This window comes from Lipophrys pholis (genome assembly GCF_963383615.2).
Source record: "Lipophrys pholis genome assembly, chromosome: 10".
NCBI classification, from domain to species: domain Eukaryota; kingdom Metazoa; phylum Chordata; class Actinopteri; order Blenniiformes; family Blenniidae; genus Lipophrys; species Lipophrys pholis.
Window position 1 is genome coordinate 437,946 of NC_137640.1, and position 22,926 is coordinate 460,871.

A 22,926-nucleotide genomic window follows, 5' to 3' on the forward strand; every position below is an offset into this window, starting at 1 on the left:
AGTTTTTAGCATTTTTAGCTGCTAATGTTGAAGCTAATTTCAGCTGCTATATTTGGAGCTAGTTTTTAGCATTTTTAGCTGCTAATGTTGAAGCTAATTTCAGCTGCTATATTTTGAGCTAGTTTTTAGCATTTTTAGCTGCTAATGTTGAAGCTAATTTCAGCTGCTGTATTTGGAGCTAGTTTTTAGCATTTTTAGCTGCTAATGTTGAAGCTAATTTTAGCATCTGAGCTGCTCCATGACGCTGGTTCCGGGCGGCGGTTCTTTACCGTGGCAGACGAGGAGCAGGAACGTTGAGAGAAACAGAAGATTCATGTTGACGAGCAGAAACACAGCGAGAAGCGAGAAAACAACCCGACAACTCACAGGTCAAAGTTTACTCCCTTTACAGCCTCTACTCATTTACAGACATGATTCTACTCACGTAGCTCTATCACGTGTCCGTGAGTCATACACATACACTACAAAATGCTAGAAATACTCAAACTAAACCCTAAACACACAAAAAACTGCTTAAAATACAGTAAAACTTCTAATGTAGAGACGTCCTGCAGTCTAAGAGCAAATGTCCCTAAAGACAGGGTCTTCTGTCCCAGTGACCTGCAGGCAGGTGGACAGGATGGACAGGGTGGACAGGATGGACAGGATGGACAGGACCTCCCCAAGGCTGAACTGAAATGAATGAAATATTCACTAACTCCTTTAGAAGTCTCCTAACACCTTCACTAACTCCTTTAGGAAGTCTCCTAACTCCTAACTCCGGGGCAGGGCGGGGCAGGGCGGGGGCGGGGCAGGGCGGGGCAGGGCAGGTTCTCGCGGTCCGACTGAAAAGTTGTGGAAGGTACGGAAAGAACCCGCGAACGCCGGCTACGATTTTCCGCTCCCCCTCCGTTGAGGTACCTAGCACCGAGGAACGGGTCTGTGAGGAGGAGCTACAACGCAGCCGTCTGCTGATTGGTTGTGACGAGCATGACGCTCTACTCGGCCACAATATTTCATTTTTAACGAGGTACAGACATTCCTCTCAGGAACAGGAGGCGGAGCTTCAGCAGGAGCTCCTCCTCTCAGTGACAGGAGGCGGAGCTTCAGCAGGAGCTCCTCCTCTCAGTATCAGGAGGAGGAGCTTCAGCAGGAGCTCCTCCTCTAAGTATCAGGAGGAGGAGCTTCAGCAGGAGCTCCTCCTCTCAGTGACAGGAGGCGGAGCTTCAGCAGGAGCTCCTCCTCTCAGTATCAGGAGGAGGAGCTTCAGCAGGAGCTCCTCCTCTCAGTGACAGGAGGCGGAGCTTCAGCAGGAGCTCCTCCTCTCAGTGACAGGAGGCGGAGCTTCAGCAGGAGCTCCTCCTCTCAGGAACAGGAGGCGGAGCTTCAGCAGGAGCTCCTCCTCTCAGTGACAGGAGGCGGAGCTTCAGCAGGAGCTCCTCCTCTCAGTATCAGGAGGAGGAGAGGAGAAAGTTGAACCTGAGTCACAGAGAACGACTCGGACGGCCTCCAGCAGCGTCCATGTTCTCCGCTGGACGTTCTCCGAGTCGCTCTCAGCCCCGCCTACATCTTTACCGTACTTTCTATGGTGGAACGGCGCGACTGAGTTGGTCCTGGGTGCGCTTTGTGGTACCGTAACCTCCCGCTCTGCAACGTACTGTACAGTGGAACCGCGGCTTATTAACCCGGACGTTCTGCAGTCACCTTCAAAATAAAATCCGTCTCGCTCTATTTCTGCATTTTTGGTTATTTCTTTTGTAAACTAATAAAAACATAAAGAAACAACACGTCACAACGTCTCCTGCTTGATATTTATCGTCATCTCCGGTGAATAAATTGTTAAAATTGTTTGAGCTGGTGTCACTGTTGTTACAGTGAAAGCGTGAAACCGGAAACGGGAAGTGGGTGCGCACGAGCCGAAGCAGCGGGATGAACCGGGGCAGCAGGCCAGGCAAGGTGGACTCACTGGCGGGCTTCAGGCCGCAGCGCGGCCGCGAGGAGGAGCCGGAAGTCCCGGCGGGTCTGCTGAGGGAGGCGCGGAGAAGCGGACAGCTCAACCTGACCGGCCGCGGGCTGAAGCTCGGTGAGTCCGGCCCAGTCAAGGCCTCGTGAAGCGGTGCGGCACTTTAAACAAACTGTCGCTCACTGCTGACACCTGCTGGAACCTCAATGTCACTGCAGGCGGCCGAGCCAATAAACAATTAATTAAATGTCATTGTTAATTTGTTAAAATTGGAATTAAATATATAAATGTGTCATTCAATCATTAAATGTGTCATTAATTAAAATACCAATTATTTTTATGTGAAAGACATATAATTTCACTATTTAATGAATAATTTCATTGCCTGAATCGGCCACAATTAATAAAATAAATACATCATTAAATAGTTAATTAAATGTGTTATTAATTATAATTTGAAGTAAATAGATAAATGTGTTCATATAAATTCGTGAAGCGGTGCAACACTGGGGGTGTCAGTCTGAGCACCGTCACCCAGACCACATAGCACCATTAAGAACCTTCCTGCAGGTGGAGAGCCCACAGGAAGGTGGAGAGCCCTCAGGAAGGTGGAGAGCCCACAGGAAGGTGGAGAGCCCTCAGGAAGGTGGAGAGCCCTCAGGAAGGTGGAGAGCCCACAGGAAGGTGGAGAGCCCTCAGGAAGGTGGAGAGCCCACAGGAAGGTGGAGAGCCCACAGGAAGGTGGAGAGCCCTCAGGAAGGTGGAGAGCCCACAGGAAGGTGGTGCCCGGCGTGGGACATGAACCCTCTACCTGGAGACAGAGTCTGATGCTCTACCAGCTGAGCTGGACGGGGTCATAATGAAGTTCTAGTATTTTATATCCTATTATTTTATATCTAGGATCAAAGTATCTGATGTATTTATAATGTGCAGTCAATAAATAATGTGAACATGTGTCATAACAAGTGAAAATCAACGTGAACGTGATGCTGCTCATTTACTCGTCGTGGTTTTTTAATATGAGTTTTATAGAAATAAAGAAGTTGTGCAGCTCCAGGTTAGGACGTATTTTCATCATGAGGACGACCTTTGACCCTGAACTCGCTCCTCCTCAGACCACTCGCTTATCTTATTATATAATATGTATAATACATATAAATATACTGAAGGCTGTCGGTGTTACTGAGCAACTCCGTCTTGTCCTTCGTCCCCCAGAGGCTGACGGAGTCGTTGCCTCGTTGGTGCTGATTTGATCACATGACTTCTCCACCAATCATTAGAGTTTGGAGACTGGAGATGAAATCATGAGCGACGCTGCGTCGGTCACATGACACGTCATCACATCCAAAACAAATCAATACCTTTACTTTCAATATTACAGTATTAATTCAATGAAGTACCTCCACTACTTCTCTTACGTTTTCTATACAAACCTTTCTGGACTCGAGGACGGTGAGAGCTGGAACCGAGATCTGGGGACTCCTGCTAACTCCTGCTAACTCCTGCTAACTCCTGGTAACTCCTGCTAACTCCTGCTAACTCCAGCTAACTCCAGCTAACAGCTGGTAGCATCTCGGTTACGTTTGGTAACTTACAGTAACTTCTAGAGGCCCGAGTATCGAGTATTTGAGCCCTGCGAAGCTAAAACGGCAAAAGTCACTAAAATGGCTAAATATGCTAAAATAGCTAAAGAAGCTTAAAATCGCTAAAGAAGCTAGAAATGCTAAAACGGCCAACATCATTAATTGCCTCCTCTCTGCCCCACCCCCTCTGTGTTGGCCCCGCCCCTCCAGTTCCCCCAGACGTCTACCGGCTGGACGTCGACGCACCGCCGGAGTCGCGTCACGATGTTAGCTTCGGAGCATCGGACCGCTGGTGGGAGCGGAGCGAGCTCACCAAGCTGCTGCTGTCATCCAATCAGATCACTCGGCTGGACGACGACATCCGACTGTTGCCCGCGCTGCTAACGCTGGATGTAAGCTAATCCTACAGGCAAGATATGGATAGCTAATGCTATTCAACAGTCAGGACTAATTTAGCAGCTAAGTTAGCCATTTAGCAGTTATTTTAGCCATTTGGCAGTGTAGCTACTAATTAACAGTTTTAGCTAATTTAGCGGATTTAGCGAATTGAGCAGTTTTAGCCAACTTAGCAGTTTTAGCCATTTAGCAGTCTTTGCTAATTTAGCTGTATTGATCTTATAACATACTTAAGCGCTTAGCTAGGTAACAACTAATCACCAACTCTGCTAACTGTGTTGCTAGCTTCACGACAACCAGCTGGATAGCTTACCGGCGGCGCTAGGAGAACTCCAGCAGCTCCGGCAACTCCGACTCAGGTACACATGTGGCTAGCTTTCCTCTAGCACTGTTAGCTAAGTTAGGCATTTAGCAGCTAAGTTAAGCCATTAGCAGTTTTAGTTAATTTTGGTATATAACAGTTGTGGCTCCTCCCCCTTCAGTTGTGGCTCCTCCCCCTCCAGCTCTCTCTCTCTCTCTCTCTCCAGTCAGAACCATTTGTCTCTCGCCCCGGTCCAACTCTCTTCCCTGGTCAATCTTCAGACTTTGACGCTCCAGAAGAATCGACTCGAGTCGCTACCAGAGGAACTCGCTAAATTGACCCGACTCACACACCTGGTAACATCACGTACTTCAGTAATCACATTACAGTCACTGTTTAGCCGTGAGCTATTGATGCTAACGGCTGCAGGCCGTTAACGTGTAAGTTAAGTGTCGACTAAGTTGTAAGCTAGCTATCCAAGCTGTAAGCGACGCTATTAACTAGCTGTGAGCTAAGTTATAAACTATCTATCGTGGCTCTAAGCTAAGTGTAATCTAGCTACGAGCTAACAATGCTACCAGTTTTCAGGACGTCTCGTACAACCTGCTGGGGGCGCTACCGTCGTCTCTCGGGGGTCTGGAGTCTCTGCTGGACCTCAATGTTTCCCAGAACCGGCTCAGCCGCCTCCCCCCCGGGATGGACCGCCTCCTCCGTAAGACACACACACACACACACACACACACACACACACACACACACGGTAGCATGTCGCATCTGTTAGCATATAGTCCTTCCCAACCTGTTAGCATTAGTTAGCATCAGCTACGATGTCGTTCCCGCCAGTCCAGTTAGCACCAGTTAGCATGTAGCATCAGCCAGGATGTTGTCCTCTCCAGTCCAGTTAGCATGTAGCATCAGCGATGATGTCATTACAGTCCTGCGTTCTCTGGACATCTCGGAGAATCTTCTAGAAGAACTTCCTGACCTGTCGGCACTGACGCAGCTGGAGACGCTCCACCTGCGGCGCAACAAGCTCCGCCTCCTGCCCAGGCTCCTCCCCCCAAACCTCAAGGTAACCACGGCAACTGTGTCTTTCGTGTGTTTAATGTGTATATATTTAATATGTGTTTGTGTGTAGGAGCTGTACCTGGGAAACAACCAGCTGGACTCTGAGGGGGTGGAGCCTCTCTCTGGCCACGCCCACCTCTCTGTCCTGGAGCTCCGCGCCAACCGCCTGACAAGCGTCCCGGCTGGCGTGTCGGCGTTACACACGCTAACACGCCTTGACCTGGCCAACAATGACATCAGCACGTAGGTAGCCCCGCCCCCTCTAACGTCACCATGGAAACTGCCCTGCATTGAAGTGTGTGTGTGTGTGTGTGTGTGTGTGTGTGTGTGTGTGTGTGTGTGTGTGTGTGTGTGTGTGTGTGTGTGTGTGTGTGTGTGTGTGTGTGTGTGTGTGTGTGTGTGTGTGTCAGGTTGCCCCCGGCAATCGGCCTGCTGCCTGACCTGAAGGTTCTCCTGCTTGAGGGAAATCCGCTAAGGCGGCTACGTAGAGACATTCTAACGGTAGGCTAGTCCGCTAAGGCGGCTACGTAGAGACGTTCTAACGGTAGGCTAGTCCGCTAAGGCGGCTACGTAGAGACGTTCTAACGGTAGGCTAGTCCGCTAAGGCGGCTACGTAGAGACGTTCTAACGGTAGGCTAGTCCGCTAAGGCGGCTACGTAGAGACGTTCTAACGGTAGGCTAGTCCGCTAAGGCGGCTACGTAGAGACGTTCTAACGGTAGGCTAGTCCGCTAAGGCGGCTACGTAGAGACGTTCTAACGGTAGGCTAGTCCGCTAAGGCGGCTACGTAGAGACGTTCTAACGGTAGGCTAGCCACCGCCACTAACCCGTGAGTTATGATTCTAATGCTAAAATACATTATAAAATATTTTTAAGTAAAACTGCAAACGTACACCAAAACATTGTTTGAATCAAACGCTAAAAAACTTCTAGTAAATTGCTTCAGCATCTAAACAAAATACATTTCCTAAAGCGCCACTGTCAAACAGTAAAACAGACGAAAAGAGTCTAAAATGGTGAGAATCTGCTAAAAGAAGTTCTGGAAGGGACTGAGTTTTGTTTTGTCGTTTCAGAAAGGTACCGAAGAACTGCTGAAGTACCTGCGAGGAAGAATTGAACGTAAATGTTTTTTCCCGTCGTCGTTACGTAAACGTACTATTGATGTTGGCTAGTTTGTCGTAGCTAACCCGTTGCGTCCGGCAGTGGATTCGCCGGGGGAGCCGGCGGAACCCTCTGGACTTCGGTTGCCGAGCGACGAGCCACTGAACCCGGAGGGCATCAGAACCCTCAAGCTGCTGGAGTTCAGGTGAGTTCAGGTGAGCGATGCATGCTGGGAGATCCAGCCGGCCGCGTCACGCTGGAACGACCGGGTCACTGGGAACGACCGGGTCACCGGGAACGGCCGCGTCACGCTGGAACGGCCGCGTCACGCTGGAACGGCCGCGTCACGCTGGAACGGCCGCGTCACGCTGGAACGGCCGCGTCACGCTGGAACGGCCGCGTCACGCTGGAACGGCCGTGTCACCGGGAACGGCCGGGTCACCGGGAACGACCGGAGACGCGTCGTTAACATTCATTCTGTTGTTGCTAACTTTACTACCTTGTTTCTTTTTAAGCAGAATTGGAACCAAAACTAAAAAGCGTTGTGATGGTGAAGATGTGATGTGATGGTGAAGATGTGATGGTGAAGATGTGATGTGATGGTGAAGATGTGATGTGATGGTGAAGATGTGATGGTGAAGATGTGATGTGATGGTGAAGATGTGATGTGATGGTGAAGATGTGATGGTGAAGATGTGATGTGATGGTGAAGATGTGATGGTGAAGATGTGATGTGATGGTGAAGATGTGATGTGATGGTGAAGATGTGATGGTGAAGATGTGATGTGATGGTGAAGATGTGATGTGATGGTGAAGATGTGATGGTGAAGATGTGATGTGATGGTGAAGATGTGATGTGATGGTGAAGATGTGATGGTGAAGTTGTGATGGTGAAGATGTGATGGTGAAGTTGTGATGGTGAAGATGTGATGGTGAAGTTGTGATGGTGAAGATGTGATGGTGAAGTTGTGATGGTGAAGATGTGATGTGATGGTGAAGATGTGATGGTGAAGTTGTGATGGTGAAGATGTGATGTGATGGTGAAGATGTGATGGTGAAGTTGTGATGGTGAAGATGTGATGGTGAAGTTGTGATGGTGAAGATGTGATGGTGAAGATGTGATGTGATGGTGAAGATGTGATGTGATGGTGAAGATGTGATGGTGAAGATGTGATGTGATGGTGAAGATGTGATGTGATGGTGAAGATGTGATGGTGAAGTTGTGATGGTGAAGATGTGATGTTTGTCCAGCGACAGGAAGGCGTCCTGCGTCCCCGAACACGTCTTCACTGCTGCTGCTGGACGGAATATCACCACAGTCAACTTTAGCAAGAATCAGCTGACGTGTGTTCCTGAGAGGTACACACACACACACACACACACACACACACACACACACACACACACACACACACACACACACACACACACACACACACACACACTCACTCACTCACTCACTCACTCACTCACTCACTCACTCACTCACGTTTCTGCGTCATCAGATTATTGGAGTTCTCGTCGTCGCTCATCGACATCAATCTGAGCTTCAACAGACTGACGTGTTCTGAGGTTCTGTGCAGCTTCCTGCAGCTCACACACCTGGACCTCAGGTAGGCACACACCCCCACACACACACACACACACCCCCACGGTGACCTTTGACCCCTCCGTGCGCCCTGCAGGAGCAACCAGCTGAGTGTTCTGCCGCCCGACATGAAGAATCTGAACAAACTGAGCTGCATCAACCTGCAGTTCAACAGGTGAGAACCTTAAAGAAGCAACCAGCTGAAGTTTCACCACATCAAGCTTTTATTTTTTTTAACAGTTCTGCTTTTTCTCAACACGTTTTCTTAACCCGGTCCTGGTCCTCCTCCAGGTTCCGGACCTTCCCCGAGGTCCTGTACCTTCTGGACTCCCTGGAGACGGTGGTTCTGGGGAACAACCAGGTCCAGGTTCTGGACCCTGCTGGACTCCTGAAGCTGGTTAAGCTGAACTCTCTGGACCTGTCCAACAACGACCTGGACCGGGTCCCGCCGGAACTCGGGCTGTGTACTGGCCTCAGGTACCCAACAGCGCTACGCCAGCTAATAGCTACATAGCTAACAGCTAACTGTGTCTGTGTGTTTGCAGGAGTCTGGTTCTGGACGGGAACCCATTCCGGACCCCCCGAGCCGCCACGCTCGCTAAAGGAACCGAGTCGGTGCTGGAATTCCTGCGGAGCCGGATTCCCGACAATAAAACATGCTAACTACGCCTCACTCTTATTTTAGCCGTTATTCTGTTCTTTACAGTAGCTAGCTAAATGTATCACACACGCTAGCAAGTAACTGCTAGCGTTTAAAATGGCTAAGCTAAAGACACAAGCTACATTAGCTTGTCTTACATCGCGTGTATTAGATTGTTTTTGTTTCGTCAATGAAAGAAAGAGCAGACGGACGTTAGCGTTCCAGCTTCAGTCGACTTTATTCAAACGTCTATTTCAACAAACTCCACGAGCAGCGACCGACAAATAAAAACAACTTACAACACGACAGAAACTGAAGGGAAGTCCTGTAAGAATGTACGAAGCAAAAAAAATAAAATAAATCTGTCAAAGTCCGTGTGCGGGTAGCATGTAAGCTAACGTGGGACAGTCCGTCTCTTTATCTACGCTAGCTTATTATTTCACCATAAAATTTATCGGAACTCAATTTTGCGCTAAAGCTAGTTTAAAATCAGGACGCTCTCTGACTAGCTTGGCTAACATTTGTCGGGTTCCTGAGTCAAAACAAACAAAAAACCCCAAAACAACTACGCACACAAAAAACAACAAAAAGTTGCAGTTTTTTTTCGTCCACAGACGAAGAATCCCGACTTCCTCTTCTTCCTCTTCCGCTCGGGAGAAAAACGCAGCACACGCACGGCGACCGCTACGTGTCCCATTTCCGACACGGTTAGCTGCCGGATGCTAACCGCTAACCTTTTTGGCGCTAGTGACGGTCAGACGTAGAAAAGTCGGACTCTGGACGTGCTGACGTGGAGGTCGTCGTCGTAGAACTTTGTTTCTATGATCACGTTACCGCTGGAATGCAAGAATGTTAGTGTTAGCTAAAATGATGTCAAGTCAATTTGTGAAAATGCTCGATCAGCTAGCATTGTAGCGCTCACGTTAGCACGTTAGCGGGCATCATCTGCGACTCGGGCGCAGCCTCGATGAGCGACTGCCACGTGTTGGTGGAGTTCGGAATCACGAAGCCGAACTCAAAGAACCACTCTGGAACCAGAGCAGACGTTCATTACGAGGTACTTTGAACCAAGTTTTTTTCCGTAGTTTTTTTGACCACGTACCTTCCAGACATTGTCCTTTAAAGAAAACTTTCTGTTCCAGACGAAACTTCTCGAGTTTCTCCGATGACGAGAAGTTGAGCTCTCGGGAAACGGCGCGGCACTTCAGGATTTTCTTCGGAACACGAGCTGACGACAAGTAGAGCCACAAACTTAAAATGGACGCCAACATTAGCAATGATCACACAATGGCGTTTCAGGGTAAAGCTGAAACACGTCAAATTAAAAGTTTGTATCGTTAGCAGAGCATCCGCTAGTGCAACAGCCTACAATGGAGGATTAGCATTTAGTAAAGATCTTATCTGTCCTCCTGTTCTCCTCCTGCTGTTCTCCTCCTGTTCACCTCCTCCTCCTCCTGTTCACCTCCTCCTCCTGTTCTCCTCCTCCTCCTCCTGTTCTCCTCCTGTTCACCTCCTCCTCCTCCTGTTCTCCTGTTCTCCTCCTCCTCCTGTTCTCCACCTCCTCCTCCTGTTCTCCTCCTCCTCCTGGTCTGGTCGCTCCAGAAACCTTCAGTATTCTAAGTTTCTAGCTCCTCCTTGATTTTCCTCATGTGAATATTGGATCATAGGAGCTACATTCAGAATCTGCTGTGTCTGTGTGAGCTGGACTGGCTCCGCCCACACATGCCCATCTTGGGAAGAGGAGGAAGTACTTCCTCTGGTGGTGCCATGTGCCAGAGCAGAGCTGCCTAATTGTGGGAGGAGTCAAAGGGAGGGCCTACCTTGATTGTGATTGGCTAAACCCCCGATGACACTATATAGGGTTTGATTCTGATTGGCTGCTTGGAGCAACACACTTTTTAAACCTGAAACAAGCCAGGGACAGAGAGGACAGACTGTCTTCACTTCTGGGACGTCAGTCCAGGTATAGGGACGAGTAGTACTGCTGGAGAACCTTTAGGAAGTAGATTTAGTGTAATATGATCCTTTAAATGTAGCTTCCACTAGAGCTGTAGTATAAAAATAAAATGTGCATAACATTCCAGCTAAAGGTGGAAACATCCTCCTTAAGAACCAGAAGAGTTCAGCACTCTGGTCCTGAACAACAAAATGAGGTCCTGGTCCTGGTCCTGGTCCGTGTGGCTGCTGCTGCTGTTCAACCGTCTGGACCAGGTGTGTCGGTGTCACACTGGAGAACCAGCAGCTCTGCTGGGAGCTGCTGGTTCAGCCTGCAGACCAGCAGCTCCCAGCTTCTAATCCTACACCCACTGGTCCCTGGATTAGGTCCACCGGTCCAACTGCTCGTTACGCACATTTCTAAGTTCTAGGGTGATTTCAGTGACTTTGAACGTGGCTTGGTTGTTGGTACCAGACGGGCTGGTCTGAGTATTTCAGAAACTGCTGATCTACTGGGATTTTCACCCACAACCATCTCTAGTGTTTCCAGAGAATGGTCCGGAGAAGAGAAAAGATCCAGTGAGCAGCGGTTCTGTGGGCCAAATGTCTTGTTGATGCCAGAGGTCAGAGGAGAATGTCCAGACTGGTTGGAGCTGATAGAGCGGCAGCAGTAACTCCAGTAACCACTGGCTACACCCGAGGTCTGCGGGAGAACGTCTCTGAAGGCACAACACCTGGAACCTTGAGGGGGAGGGGCTCCAGCAGCAGAAGACCACCCCGGGTGCCACTCCTGTCAGCTAAGAACAGGAAACTGAGGCTCCAACCCCCACAGGCTCACCAACACTGGACTATAGAAGACTGGAAAAACGTTGCCTGGTCTGATGAGGCTCCAGTTCTGCTGCGACATTCGGATGGTCGGGTCAGAATCTGGTGTCAACATCATGAAAGCATGGATCCATCCTGCCTTGTGTCAATGGTTCAGGTTGCTGCTGCTGCTGGTGGTGGTGGTGGTGGTGCTGCTGGTGCTTCTGGTGGTGGTGGTGGTGCTGCTGGTGCTTCTGGTGGTGGTGCTTCCGGTGTTGGTTGTGCTGCTGGTGGTGGTGGTGTCATGGTGTGGGGGGTATTTTCATGGCACACTTTGGGCCCCCCAGTACCAACTGAGCATGGTGTCAAGGCCCCAGCCTCCCTGAGTATTGCTGCTGACCATGTCCGTCCCTTTATGACCACAGTGGACCCGTCTTCTGAGGGCGACTTCCAGCAGGATAACACGCCATGTCATAAACCTCCAATCATCTCAGACTGGTTCCTTCAACATGACAATGAGTTCACTGGACTCAAACGGCCTCCACAGTCAGTAGATCTCAATCCAGTAGAACCTTTGGGATGAACGGGAGATTCACATCCTGGATGTGCAGCCGACAAACCTGCAGCCACTGCGTGACGCCATCATGTCCATATGGACCAACGTCTCTGAGGAACGTCTCCAGGACCTTGTTGTATCTAGGCCACCAAGGATTAAGGCAGTTCTGAAGGCAGAAGGGGTCCAACCCGGTACTAGCAAGCTGTACCTAATAAAGTGGCCGGGGAGTGTAGATAGCATGTAGCCTCGCTACTGGGAGTTGAAAAGTTAAAATGCTGCTTCACAGAGGTGTGACCTGCTGCGAGGGGGCGTGGCCTGCTGCGAGGGGGCGTGGCCTGTCAGTTTGACAGCTTCTTGGAATACGAACTCCTGCAGAACGACGACAGAACTTCTAGTTCTTCTGGGAGCTGCAGGGGACTCAACTCAGCTAACGCACTAAACTTTAGCCGTCTTTGCTAATTGAATTTAGCTACGTTAGCTGTGTTGTCTGTTGACACGTTAGCTGCTAGCAGACGTACCTTCGTGTTCGACTCCAGGTACAGACAGATCTTCGGTTCCTTGCCACAGAACTTTCCCCGACTCGGCATCGCGGAGGTTCATCCAATTCCTGCCGGGGGGCGGAGTCAAGGACCAGGAAGTAGCCCCGATGTTTGCTAACATAGTTACACATGCTGAAATGGATAACATGGCTAACAACCTAAAAAAAAGAGTAGCTAAACGTGCTACAAATGCTAAAATGGATAACACACATCTAATAGCTAATGTTAAAAGCACTACAAATACTAATGCAGCTAAAAATACAGAAAAAGAAGAAAGAACTGCTCATCTATTTTTAACACGTCACATACACTCGTTGACGGGGGCTAGCGCGTCCTGTCACTCCCAGCCGACACTTGATGTCGGGCACAGTCCCACTTCATGCCATCTGGAGGAGCACCACCCGCCCCAGACGTCCTACTTTGGTTACAAACACACCTCTAGGGAACGCGAGCCACCATTAGTCTGAAGGTGGCTAAAAACAGTTGATAAATTGGCACAATTAGCAAAACGGCTTATAAAATAAGCTAAATGTGCTAAAATTGCTTAAGGTGAAAGAACTGCAATTGGTAAAATTGCTAAAAACAATACGCCAAATGTGCTAAAATTGCGTAACGCGAAAGAACTACAATAAGCAAAACTGCTAAAAAAAAAAAAGCAGGCTGAACATGCTAAAGTGACTAAATTTGAAAGAACTGCAATTAGCAAAATAGCTTAAAAAAAGCTAGCAAAAATCTGCTAAAGCGGCTAAATGTGAAAGAAGTACCATTAGCAAAAAACTACAAATGTAGGCTCAATGTGTGGAAGTCGTTAAACTTAACTACAAAAGACATAATTGACAAAACAGCTTAGTTTGTGTAACGTGAAAAAACTACAATGATCAAAATTACTAAAGGGTTAGCCTAAATGTGAAAGTACTACAATTATCAAAATAAAAAACACTAAACGCGCAAAACAAATTGCATAACGTGAAAAAAAATATACAATTAGTAAAAGAGCCAAAACAAAGTCTAAACATGCTAAAAATCGATAAACTTGAAAGAACTACAACTAGCAAATGGCTAAAAAGAATTTGAGTACGTGTGGCTACGTGTTGACTAAAGTTGCTAAAGCGAGCTAAAATTAGCAAAACCACAAAAAAAGTAGCCTAAACATGCTAAAGTAGCTAAACAGCAAAATAGCAGAAAAAAAACATTAGCCTGGACATGCTAACACGTTTCTCCGGAGTCTCTGAGGTTCCAAACCTCCGGAGGTCGAACTTAATGAGTCCAGCAGGAACGTCTGCCGCCGCCGTTTAGTCTGTTCACGTAAACAACCCTCAACGTGCTACATGGAAAAAAATCCCACACAGCAGAGCAACATAGGAAGACGACAAAATAAAAAGACGAAAACTGCCAAAAAACAAACCAAATGAGAGTAGCGTGAAAGCTTTTAAAAAAAACAGGCCTAAAACCGCAAAACTGTTAAAAAAGCTCAAATGGATCAATAGAAAAGTTAATTGATAAAATTGTACAATAGTCAAAATGACTAAAATCGCTACACTGTTAAAATCGCTACAATTGCAAAAAGGATAAAATGACTAAATTGTTAAAATCACTTAAATCTAAATTGAAATAGCTAATGATTGAAATTGCTAAAATAGCTAATTGCTAAATCGTTAACAAAAAATTGCTAAAACTTCAAAAAGGTACAAGTAGTAAAATGGCCCAAAAACAGTTAAAATTGAATTAAACCTTAAAAAAATGCTTAAATGACACTTAAAGTTAAAGTTATTTAATTTTCCTGCACATTTTAACTTCAATTTTAAGAAAAATAATCACTTCTTTAATTTGTTGAAATAAACAAATTTATTACAACAGTCAGCTGAAACAGTAACACTGGACATATTTTCTACAAATCATATTTGGCCACAGAAAGACTAAAATATTAAAAAACGTAACTTAAGAGTGATTTAGCCTTGGTGTTAGCATGTTAGCATGTAGCCTCCGTGCTAATAGGACGCGCGGCGCGGAGAAGCGGCAACGCGGAGCGCCTCGGGCGGGTGAAAGGATACAGTCTGAAGCCCTTCAGGATTTCCTTGGCTCGGTCGTCGGCGGCGGACATTTCACCAACCTGCGGCCGGGAGGAGGAGGCTGAAGTGCGGAGACACGGAGCGGAGCGGCGCCCGATAGCTCGGCCGGTTAGCAGCCTGAGCTGATCCCTTAATGCAATCAGCTAAATATACACCGCAGCGCGAGGCGGAGGAGCCAATCAGGAGGAGGGAGGGGGCGGGGCCAGCTCACGGAGAGACGCGTCACCAGTGGCAACCACGGAGGGCGGAGAAGTCACACACACACCACAGTTGGCCAATCAGGCGCTGGGTGGGCGGGGCTTAACGGATTTACCTTAGAATTCCAGAGGAACATCTGGGAGAACAAGGGGAACATCTGGTGTCAAAACTAGATTTCATTTTTCTTTCGCATCATATAATCTTGAATTCCAATCAGGTAAACATCTTAACATGAAAGAGCAAAACAATACGTTACGTTTTTTAAAAGAAAGACCTAAATGGTGCATTTTAATGCACTGTACTAGTGTGCATTACTAAATACTGCATTATGAAGAAACATTTAAAAGCACATAACTAAAACTACACCTAGATGTACACTATATACACATGTATATAACGTATACAAAATAAAATGTTACTTCAGGAACCACAGTCCAATTTCATCTCAAGAGGCCAGACCAGTAAAATATTGCTAATATAACCTTTAAATGTACTCTTGAAAGTGTTTGTTGTAGTACCCAGTGTACCTGAGTTTCGTGTCAAGAATTTTACAAGATCAAACAACTAACAGTGACAATGAGTAAAATCTGGAGTTAACTTTAGAGAAACATTCTGGGGTAAAATAAAACCTAAACCCTATATAGCACACGTGTGGAACTCCAGGCCTCGAGGGCCGCAGCCCTGCACGTTCTCCATGTCTCCCAGCTTCAACACAGCTGATTGCAATGAGCAGCTCGTTATCTGGCTTTGTGCTGAATGTGGTGATGAACCATCAGGACATTCAGGGGAGGGAGACATTGAAAACCTGCAGGGCTGCGGCCCACGAGGATCTGAGTTTGACACCCCTGCTCTAGAAGCACCGGTGAACTGGAACCTTTAGCGGCCGCTTCTGGTCCATGGGCCTCATATCTAACTCTCTGGTGTATTAAATTAATCTTGAGTCACAGCAGTGCCACCTGCTGGAGGCTGTCCCTTAAGGTGTTAACGGTTAAAACGTCTCTGTGCTCAATGATGTCTCGTCTCTTATCAGGTCTCCTCCACACGTTTTGGAAAAACTCTCCATCTTTCCAAAATTGACGGTTGTAGGCTCGCTGCCCAAGACTGTGGTGTGGAGAACACCTGGAGGGACCAGGAACACCTAGAGGGACCAGGAACACCTAGAGGGACCAGGAACACCGGAGGGACCAGGAACACCTGGAGGGACCAGGAACACCAGAGGGACCAGGAACACCAGTGAAGTAATAAACCCAGGAGACGATTAACAGTAGAAAGCTTTATTGTTTATTGACGTTAGTCCTTCTTGGCGGCGGCCTTCCTCATGGCGGCCAGCACGTTGCTCAGCTCCTCCCTCTTCCTCTTGGCGCGGATGTGCGTCCCGATCTGAGGACCAGAGAGAGGACTTCTGTTAGCTAGCAGCGGAATGCCATGGCGTAGCGCTGTGACGTAGCGTGGCGACGCCCACTCACCCTCTTCTTGATGAACTTGAGTGCCCTCTTGTCCTTGGACACCTTCAGCAGCTCCATCGCTCGCCGCTCGTACGGAGCGAAGCCACAAACCTCACGGATCATGTCGCGCACGAACTTGCTATGTTTGGTCAGCCGCTGCAGAAAGATCGGAAACAATTAAATTGACTGGTCCGACGCTGCGGGAACGGGGACGTTGGAAGCATAACAAACTCAGAACACGTTTTATTGTTAAAAATAGACCGCTATCATCCGTTCAGTAAATGTACGCCAAAGAGCGGTTAGCTCTGTTTGTTAGCATCTATTCTCGTTTTAGCGCATCGATACATTTTTAGCTGCGTTAGCCATTCTAGCACTTTGACACTTTGTTGGTCTTTAACTGAATTAGCCATCTTAGCTTAGCGTGTTAGCCCACTAACCCAGCACAGGTTTCAAATTAACTCATGACCAACTCCCGTTAGCGTTGCTTGGCAGACGTTACAGCTCAAAATGGCCGACGCGTCCGCCATTTAATTCCCAAGCTTTTAAACAGCGTTCGTCAGGTTTAATTAATAAACTACGATCAAATATAGAAATAAAGGAAATGGGTCATCAGGTAACACAGAAACGAGTGAATCCAAAACACCAGCGAACGTCTTTTAAACACCAGCAGGAACCGTGTTTTGGATTAACTGGTTTCTATGGTTAGGCAAGGAAAATCTATTTATAGAGCACCAGTCAAACACGAGGCAATTCACAATGAAAGAAACACATTAAAACAAATGAAGTATAATAAAGTAAGAGAGTATTCAGATTAGTGAAGGTGTAAACACTCCGTTCCAGTGAAGATGAAAGCAGAACAAGTTTCTCTCCTTTGATTCTTCCACATTGTTCAGACGGTAGGAAGCTGGTTTGGTTCTGGTCTTAATGTGGCTGTAGAACATCAGGGTGGAGTCCAGAACTCCACCCTGATGGTGACCAATCACCATTTCTTTCTCCAACAGGCCCTTTCTTTCTGCAGCGACGTCACTCCACTTCTTTTAACATATTTTTATAAAATGGGACCCATCTTCAACGCCGACCAGATTTTCTATGACACCGATGGTGGAAATCACAGAACGCACTTCTCTCGCACCACTGGAACCTCACAACCGATGGTAATTATGATTCTAAAATAAAACCAATAATCATGTCTACCATAGTTCACTATTACAGCGTCTGCATTCCCACAACTTTCCCAAAACTCAAAACAAAAAATTTAAAACCAGAATTTTTCAAGGCCTTACATTTCATTTGAAATTCAAATAGATGGCCGTGACCCGGAACACTAGGAAGTGTTGCTGGATGAAAGCTGATTGGCTGCAGGAGGTTCCTATGTAAATGATAATAGTAAAAGGGGTTTTATGGACTAATTCAGAAACATTCAGACTGATAATCTCCTCACAGGAACAAAAGCTGTTAATGTGGGAGACTTTCACAATAAAATAAAAGGTGATTTCCAGTAGAGCCCGTCCTCCATCTTTTCATCAAACTAATAAAAACACAAGCGCTGCAGGAAGCAGCTAGTCAACCATCAATACTATAATCAGTATCCAACACCCTGGCTGGAAGCAGTTCTACAGTACATCAGATACTTGACACTGCGTGGGGCTTTAATCCGGGTCCCCCCCCAGTTCTCCAGCTCTCATTGGGAACAGATTATTAATCTCAATGTGGTTCTCCAGGCTAAATAAATAAAATAAATACAAACTGGATCAAGAGAAAAGCGAAGGTTCTTGAGAACAAATGTTACAGATTCACCAACCCCTCCAAAATAAAAGATGGGATTAAATATACAATGCCACTGATTCCAAGTATGCATATAAATACTTAGTTGGCTGTTTTGTACGTGGTGCTATGGAAATAACACGGAATAATTGATGAACAGACATTTAATCTGGAAAGAAGCTTTAGGTTTTCAGTGTGAAAATGATCAGTGGAGAGTTTGATGGTCTCAGCAACCTTTAGTGGTGACCAGTGGTGACCAGCAACCTTTAGTGGTGACCAGCAACCTTTAGTGGTGACCAGTGGTGACCAGCAACCTTTAGTGGTGACCAGCAACCTTTAGTGGTGACCAGTGGTGACCAGCGGCCTCCACGTTCACACTTCCACTAGTGCTGGGCAAATAAAATACATTTATCCAATTTGGAGCTAAAAATCAATTTTCATTGTGCAAATTCTAGTTTTTCTACATTTTCACTTTCTATTGTCCCAATCCTAATCCTAATCCCAATCCTAATCCTAATCCGTCTCGGTGGAACAGCCTGAACACAGGCACGACCTTTGCTGCTAAAGCCTGTTTAACCATTACCAGTACCAGTACCAGCACCAGCTCTATGTCACTAGTTTCAGGCAGCGATCCTCCAGACGTCATTTGGACGTCCCCCTTGACGAAGCCGGCGGCCGCTTTGCTGAAATCCTCTAATTTACAGGAACGTCTCAAAATAATGAGAATATCATGAAAATGTTCAATATTTGTTTCAGAAAGTCAAAAACCCAGATCTGATCTCGGCTCATGACAGTGAAATACTTCAAGCTGGGGCGACGTGGCAAAATATATATAAAAAATCCCCCTTTATTTTGTCATATGGTGTGATCTGGATTATTACCAGGATGTTTTAAAGCATCTGTACTGAAAACTGAAGAAACTACAGATTACTTCAACATTTTATTAACATACGAAGCAAATTAAACAACGTCAACAAAGATTTCATTTTTTATTAAATTACTTGACAAAACAACGAGGAACCCGATCACACTTTCTGGCCCTGATACCGATCCGATTTTACAGAATTGAGTATCGGTCGATACCGATACTTTCCCGATCCAATACTTCCATTACTATTGCAAAGATACTCAATAGTGTATTATTGGATCAACCAAGATGTCCGGAGCTAAAAGTACTATTAGCAGAAGCTTTGTTTACCTAGAAATTATTGTAAAACTCACTGATTGAATCAAAATACTTCTCAGAACGACTTCAGAACTTCTTTAAACTTTATTCAGTCAGAACAACTAAACCCAGTTACTCTCTGCAGTCTTGTTTCTCTTATTTATCTTAACTTAAACTACTTCACCTGCATTTTGTGGCAAATTAAAACAAATTAAAAAATTAAACCCAGTGAATCAGTTTTAACATATAAACTATAAAAACAACACAGTATTCAGTAAAACCAGTTCTACTTCAAAGTGTCTTTGACTGGTTGGGTTGAAAATAAGTCCTAAAAAGGTGCAAATACAATAATAAAAATAAATAAATAAATCTTAAACCTAAATACTCTCAGGCTCCAATGTAACTTCTTTGTGTATTAAATTCCAGTTTACCTTAAAGCAGTACGAGAGGTTGGACCTGAAGGTCACTAAACATTTACAGTTCAATGTGAAGTATAAACACTTCATTCTACTTCAAAGTGGTAAAACTTGTTTGACTAAAGTACTCTGAACATAGTACTCTTAAGAACTTATTCAGAATATCCCCGTCTCCCTTCAAACTAGAGGAACCTTTTCCACCATCATAGAACGGCCCGGCCCGGCCCAGGCCCGTTCTAGCCTTTATCTCTTGAAATGAAGATTCTGGCTCACACAGAGAGGAAACCCAGAATTAGAATCTTACATAAGATCAAGAAAAGAAGGATATTTTAAAACAACTGTAGGGTTTGATAAAGTCTGTTCATCTCTCTTCCCTCAATACTTGGTTGCTCCTTTACCATGAAGTACTGCGTCTTAGGGGCGTGGCCTGGAGTCCATCAATCGTGGTTCTGCTCAGGTGGACTGAAGCCCAGGTGGCTTTGATAGCAGCCTTCAGGTCATCTGGTGTCTCTCACCGTCCTCTGGACAAGAGCCAGAGATTGTCTCTGGGACCTGGGGTCCCAGAGGGTGGAGGAAGAGTGGATTCCAGGTCCCAGAGACTCTTCCTCCACCCTCTGGGACCTGGAGTTCACTCTTCCTCCACCCTCTGGGACCTGGAGTCCACTCTTCCTCCACCCTCTGGGACCTGGAGTTCACTCTTCCTCCACCCTCTGGGACCTGGAGTCCACTCTTCCTCCACCCTCTGGGACCTGGAGTTCACTCTTCCTCCACCCTCTGGGACCTGGAGTCCACTCTTCCTCCACCCTCTGGGACCTGGAGTTCACTCTTCCTCCACCCTCTGGGACCCGGAGTCCACTCTTCCTCCACCCTCTGGGACCCGGAGTCCACTCTTCCTCCACCCTCTGGGACCTGGAGTCCACTCTTCCTCCACCCTCTGGGACCTGGAGTTCCAAATGAGATCAAAATGTTCTTTCCTGTGACAAAAGGACGTTGGACCACTGAGCAACAGTCCAGTTCTTGTCCTCCACAGTCCAGGTGAGACTCTTCTGACCTGGTCTCTTCTTCAGGAGTGTCTTGACCCCAGGAAGACACATGAGGATCACATGTCTAGGATTGGTCAGTGCCTCGTGGCTCTTGATGGGCTGACTCCAGCCTTAGTCCGTCCTTGTCCAGCGTTTTGCTGGACAGTCCTCTCCAGGCTGCGCTCCACCCTTTTGCTGCTGCACCTTTTCCTCCCACTCCACCTTCTCTGGACATGATGGATCCAGCACTCTGAACAAGCAGCTTCTTCAGCAAGGACCTTTAGTGGACGGTGTCAATGACTGCTGACTGGACAGATGTCCAGAAGACAGTCTTCCCCATGATTGTGTCCCCTCCTGACCCAGACCGAGACCATTTAAAGGCTCAGGGAACCTTTGCAGAGGTTTGGACTTCATTAGCTGATGAGGGTGAGACACCAGGACTTTCTAAAACTCAACTTCTCACTCTGTAAGTCATCATCATCATCATCATCATCATCACTTCAAGAAATAAAGGTTTAAACTATTTCACTGTGTCATGAGTCTAGATCAGATCTGAGTTTGACGTTCTGAATCAGTGACAAAAACTACCTGCATGTGTACAGTAGAACCTGGGACGAGGGACCCAGTGAGACCAGACAAATAGTCGACTGTTAACGCACCTTAATGAGGGAGAGCCTCCAGCAGGGGGCGCTGCTGTGACCTTTACTTCAGTCAAACTTAAGATGAAACTGGACTGTAAGTGGCTTCTGAAGTTAAATTTTATTTTTTATACCTCTTTGTATATACGATATTCATGTATATATTGTATACATCTTTATATTAGTTCAGTTATGTGCTTTTAAAGAAGTATGTTTCTTCCATAACATATTACAGAGTGGTGTTTGGTTCGTTCAATATCAACTAGTCCCACAATTTATCACGTCACAATGTCGTATTTAAGTACACAATGTAGTATTTAGGGGCCTTTAGGATACATTAATCGATCCTCACGTCAGTGTTTAGAGCCGGTCTAACAAGAGCGATAGCAACTCTCCTGAACCACAACCATATAAATATCAGATCCTCCAAGTCCCCGCATCCTCCCTTTTAGATCCCAGAAGAAGAACTTTCAGCAGTGACGTCAGCCAGCTGCCTTTTCTGCCGGACTGTTCATACTCTGATAACAAGCTGCCGAACTCGCAGGCCACGCCCCCTCGCAGCAGTTCTTTAATCACGTGCAGGTTTCACCAGCGGGAGTCCTGGTAACCCAGACGAGTCCAGGCCCCGGTGCACGAGTCCAGGCCCCGGTGCTCGGCTCGGAGGAAGAGAATGAGCTCTAATCAAAACATCGATTATTTATGTCATCTATTTGGAAACGCTGCAAAAACGCACTTATTAAAAAACAAATAAATAACAAAAAGTCAGTAAAAAAAAACTTTTAAATGCCAAAGAAAAACAAAAATTATGGATTTGTCCGCGTTTTACTCGGCTGTAAGTCCGCGTTTAACCGGGTTAGCTCCCGGTGTTAGCCACTTAGCTCCCCGTGTGTTACCAGGGTGTTGGGCCGTGTTTCCCCGGTGTTTTACCGGGTGTTTCCCCGGTGTTTTACCGGGTGTTTCCTCGGTGTTTTACCGGGTGTTTCCCCGGTGTTTTACCGGGTGTTTGTGCGTCTTACCCCGCGCCGGCGGCTGTGTTTGGGCGCCGTCACGTTCTTTGTGACGGGATGTCCCTTGTTGAGGCCGACGGCCATGGGGTACCGGACAGCCATGTCTGCAACACAAACACCGTTTAAATATGAACTCAGCGGAAACAGCTCACGCCTACCGACACAGATCGGCCGGCAGAGCTCAGATTTAATCTGTAGTGAAGATTAACAGATGAAACAGTGACGGATGGAGGAGATTTTGACGGATTGTAAAAATTTCATCTCGCTCCGTGTTTCTCACCTGCGAACAGTAATGGAGTCCAACCGGAAGGAAGGACCTCTGTCACGAGCGGCTCTTACAGACAATAACCCCCGCCCACTTCCGGTCCAGACCGTAACCGATAACTTTCACAATAAAAGCCTTATTCGTTTTGTGTTTTTATGATGTTTCCTCTATTTTTATGTCTGCTGATTATATAATGTGATTATGTAAAGTACAGAAATAATATATTCAAGTCTTTACAAACTAAATCTATTATATTACTGGATGTTTGTAGATTTTATATTTTTTGGAGGATCTAACGCCTGCTGCACAGTTGGATTTTCTTACATCACGTTTTGTGGGTCTGTTTCCACGACAACGGAACTGAGAGTCCTTAAAAAGACATTGATTTCAAAATGTTGTACAAACAATAAAAAACAAAGTAAAAACAAAACGTCGTGGGAACACAACACTTTTGTGAGACAAAACATAAAAACAATGAAACAAAAT

General features: G+C 46.6%; 3 protein-coding genes across 4 annotated transcripts; 1 reads left to right on the forward strand and 2 right to left on the reverse strand.

The window, feature by feature from the left end:
• Nucleotides 1-1,446: 1,446 nt before the first annotated feature.
• Nucleotides 1,447-8,961, forward strand: lrrc40 (leucine rich repeat containing 40). Of its 2 annotated transcripts, none has more exons than XM_080473902.1 (15): nucleotides 1,447-2,062; nucleotides 3,736-3,917; nucleotides 4,207-4,280; nucleotides 4,449-4,578; nucleotides 4,811-4,934; nucleotides 5,158-5,294; nucleotides 5,361-5,533; nucleotides 5,701-5,791; nucleotides 6,362-6,407; nucleotides 6,492-6,594; nucleotides 7,641-7,748; nucleotides 7,895-8,002; nucleotides 8,075-8,152; nucleotides 8,269-8,454; nucleotides 8,523-8,961. In XM_080473902.1, the coding sequence occupies exons 1-15, from the start codon at nucleotides 1,909-1,911 to the stop codon at nucleotides 8,638-8,640; spliced, it is 1,812 nt and encodes a 603-aa protein (XP_080330028.1). In that variant the 5' UTR covers nucleotides 1,447-1,908; the 3' UTR covers nucleotides 8,641-8,961. The 2 variants fall into 2 exon arrangements, with proteins under 2 accessions (XP_080330028.1, XP_080330029.1); XM_080473903.1 differs by having other exon boundaries at nucleotides 1,882-2,062; nucleotides 7,647-7,748.
• pde6d (phosphodiesterase 6D, cGMP-specific, rod, delta) lies at nucleotides 8,831-14,854 on the reverse strand. The gene is made up of 5 exons (XM_080473904.1): nucleotides 14,503-14,854; nucleotides 12,431-12,519; nucleotides 9,720-9,845; nucleotides 9,540-9,645; nucleotides 8,831-9,453 (listed from the first exon to the last, which is right to left on the reverse strand). The coding sequence occupies exons 1-5, from the start codon at nucleotides 14,550-14,552 to the stop codon at nucleotides 9,372-9,374; spliced, it is 453 nt and encodes a 150-aa protein (XP_080330030.1). The 5' UTR covers nucleotides 14,553-14,854; the 3' UTR covers nucleotides 8,831-9,371.
• A 1,122-nt stretch (nucleotides 14,855-15,976) lies between these two features.
• rpl36 (ribosomal protein L36) lies at nucleotides 15,977-22,499 on the reverse strand. The gene is made up of 4 exons (XM_080473905.1): nucleotides 22,456-22,499; nucleotides 22,185-22,279; nucleotides 16,185-16,319; nucleotides 15,977-16,098 (listed from the first exon to the last, which is right to left on the reverse strand). The coding sequence occupies exons 2-4, from the start codon at nucleotides 22,275-22,277 to the stop codon at nucleotides 16,009-16,011; spliced, it is 318 nt and encodes a 105-aa protein (XP_080330031.1). The 5' UTR covers nucleotides 22,278-22,279; nucleotides 22,456-22,499; the 3' UTR covers nucleotides 15,977-16,008.
• Between the last annotated feature and the right edge of the window lie 427 nt (nucleotides 22,500-22,926).

What these genes read in the sequence shown, in the direction of transcription:
- rpl36 (XM_080473905.1), bottom strand. Translation starts at nt 22,277, where the DNA reads ATGGCTGTCCGGTACCCCATGGCCGTCGGCCTCAACAAGGGACATCCC. An exon ending in AACACAGCCGCCGGCGCGGG is followed by an intron (nt 16,320 to 22,184) that starts GTAAGACGCACA and finishes ATCTTTCTGCAG; the next exon opens with CGGCTGACCAAACATAGCAA. An exon ending in TCAAGTTCATCAAGAAGAGG is followed by an intron (nt 16,099 to 16,184) that starts GTGAGTGGGCGT and finishes TCTGGTCCTCAG; the next exon opens with ATCGGGACGCACATCCGCGC.
- pde6d (XM_080473904.1), bottom strand. Translation starts at nt 14,552, where the DNA reads ATGTCCGCCGCCGACGACCGAGCCAAGGAAATCCTGAAGGGCTTCAGA. An exon ending in ACCTGGAGTCGAACACGAAG is followed by an intron (nt 9,846 to 12,430) that starts GTACGTCTGCTA and finishes ACTTGTCGTCAG; the next exon opens with CTCGTGTTCCGAAGAAAATC. An exon ending in ATGCCCGCTAACGTGCTAAC is followed by an intron (nt 9,454 to 9,539) that starts GTGAGCGCTACA and finishes CTTGCATTCCAG; the next exon opens with CGGTAACGTGATCATAGAAA.
- lrrc40 (XM_080473902.1), top strand. Translation starts at nt 1,909, where the DNA reads ATGAACCGGGGCAGCAGGCCAGGCAAGGTGGACTCACTGGCGGGCTTC. An exon ending in TACGTAGAGACATTCTAACG is followed by an intron (nt 5,792 to 6,361) that starts GTAGGCTAGTCC and finishes TTGTCGTTTCAG; the next exon opens with AAAGGTACCGAAGAACTGCT. An exon ending in ATCAACCTGCAGTTCAACAG is followed by an intron (nt 8,153 to 8,268) that starts GTGAGAACCTTA and finishes GTCCTCCTCCAG; the next exon opens with GTTCCGGACCTTCCCCGAGG.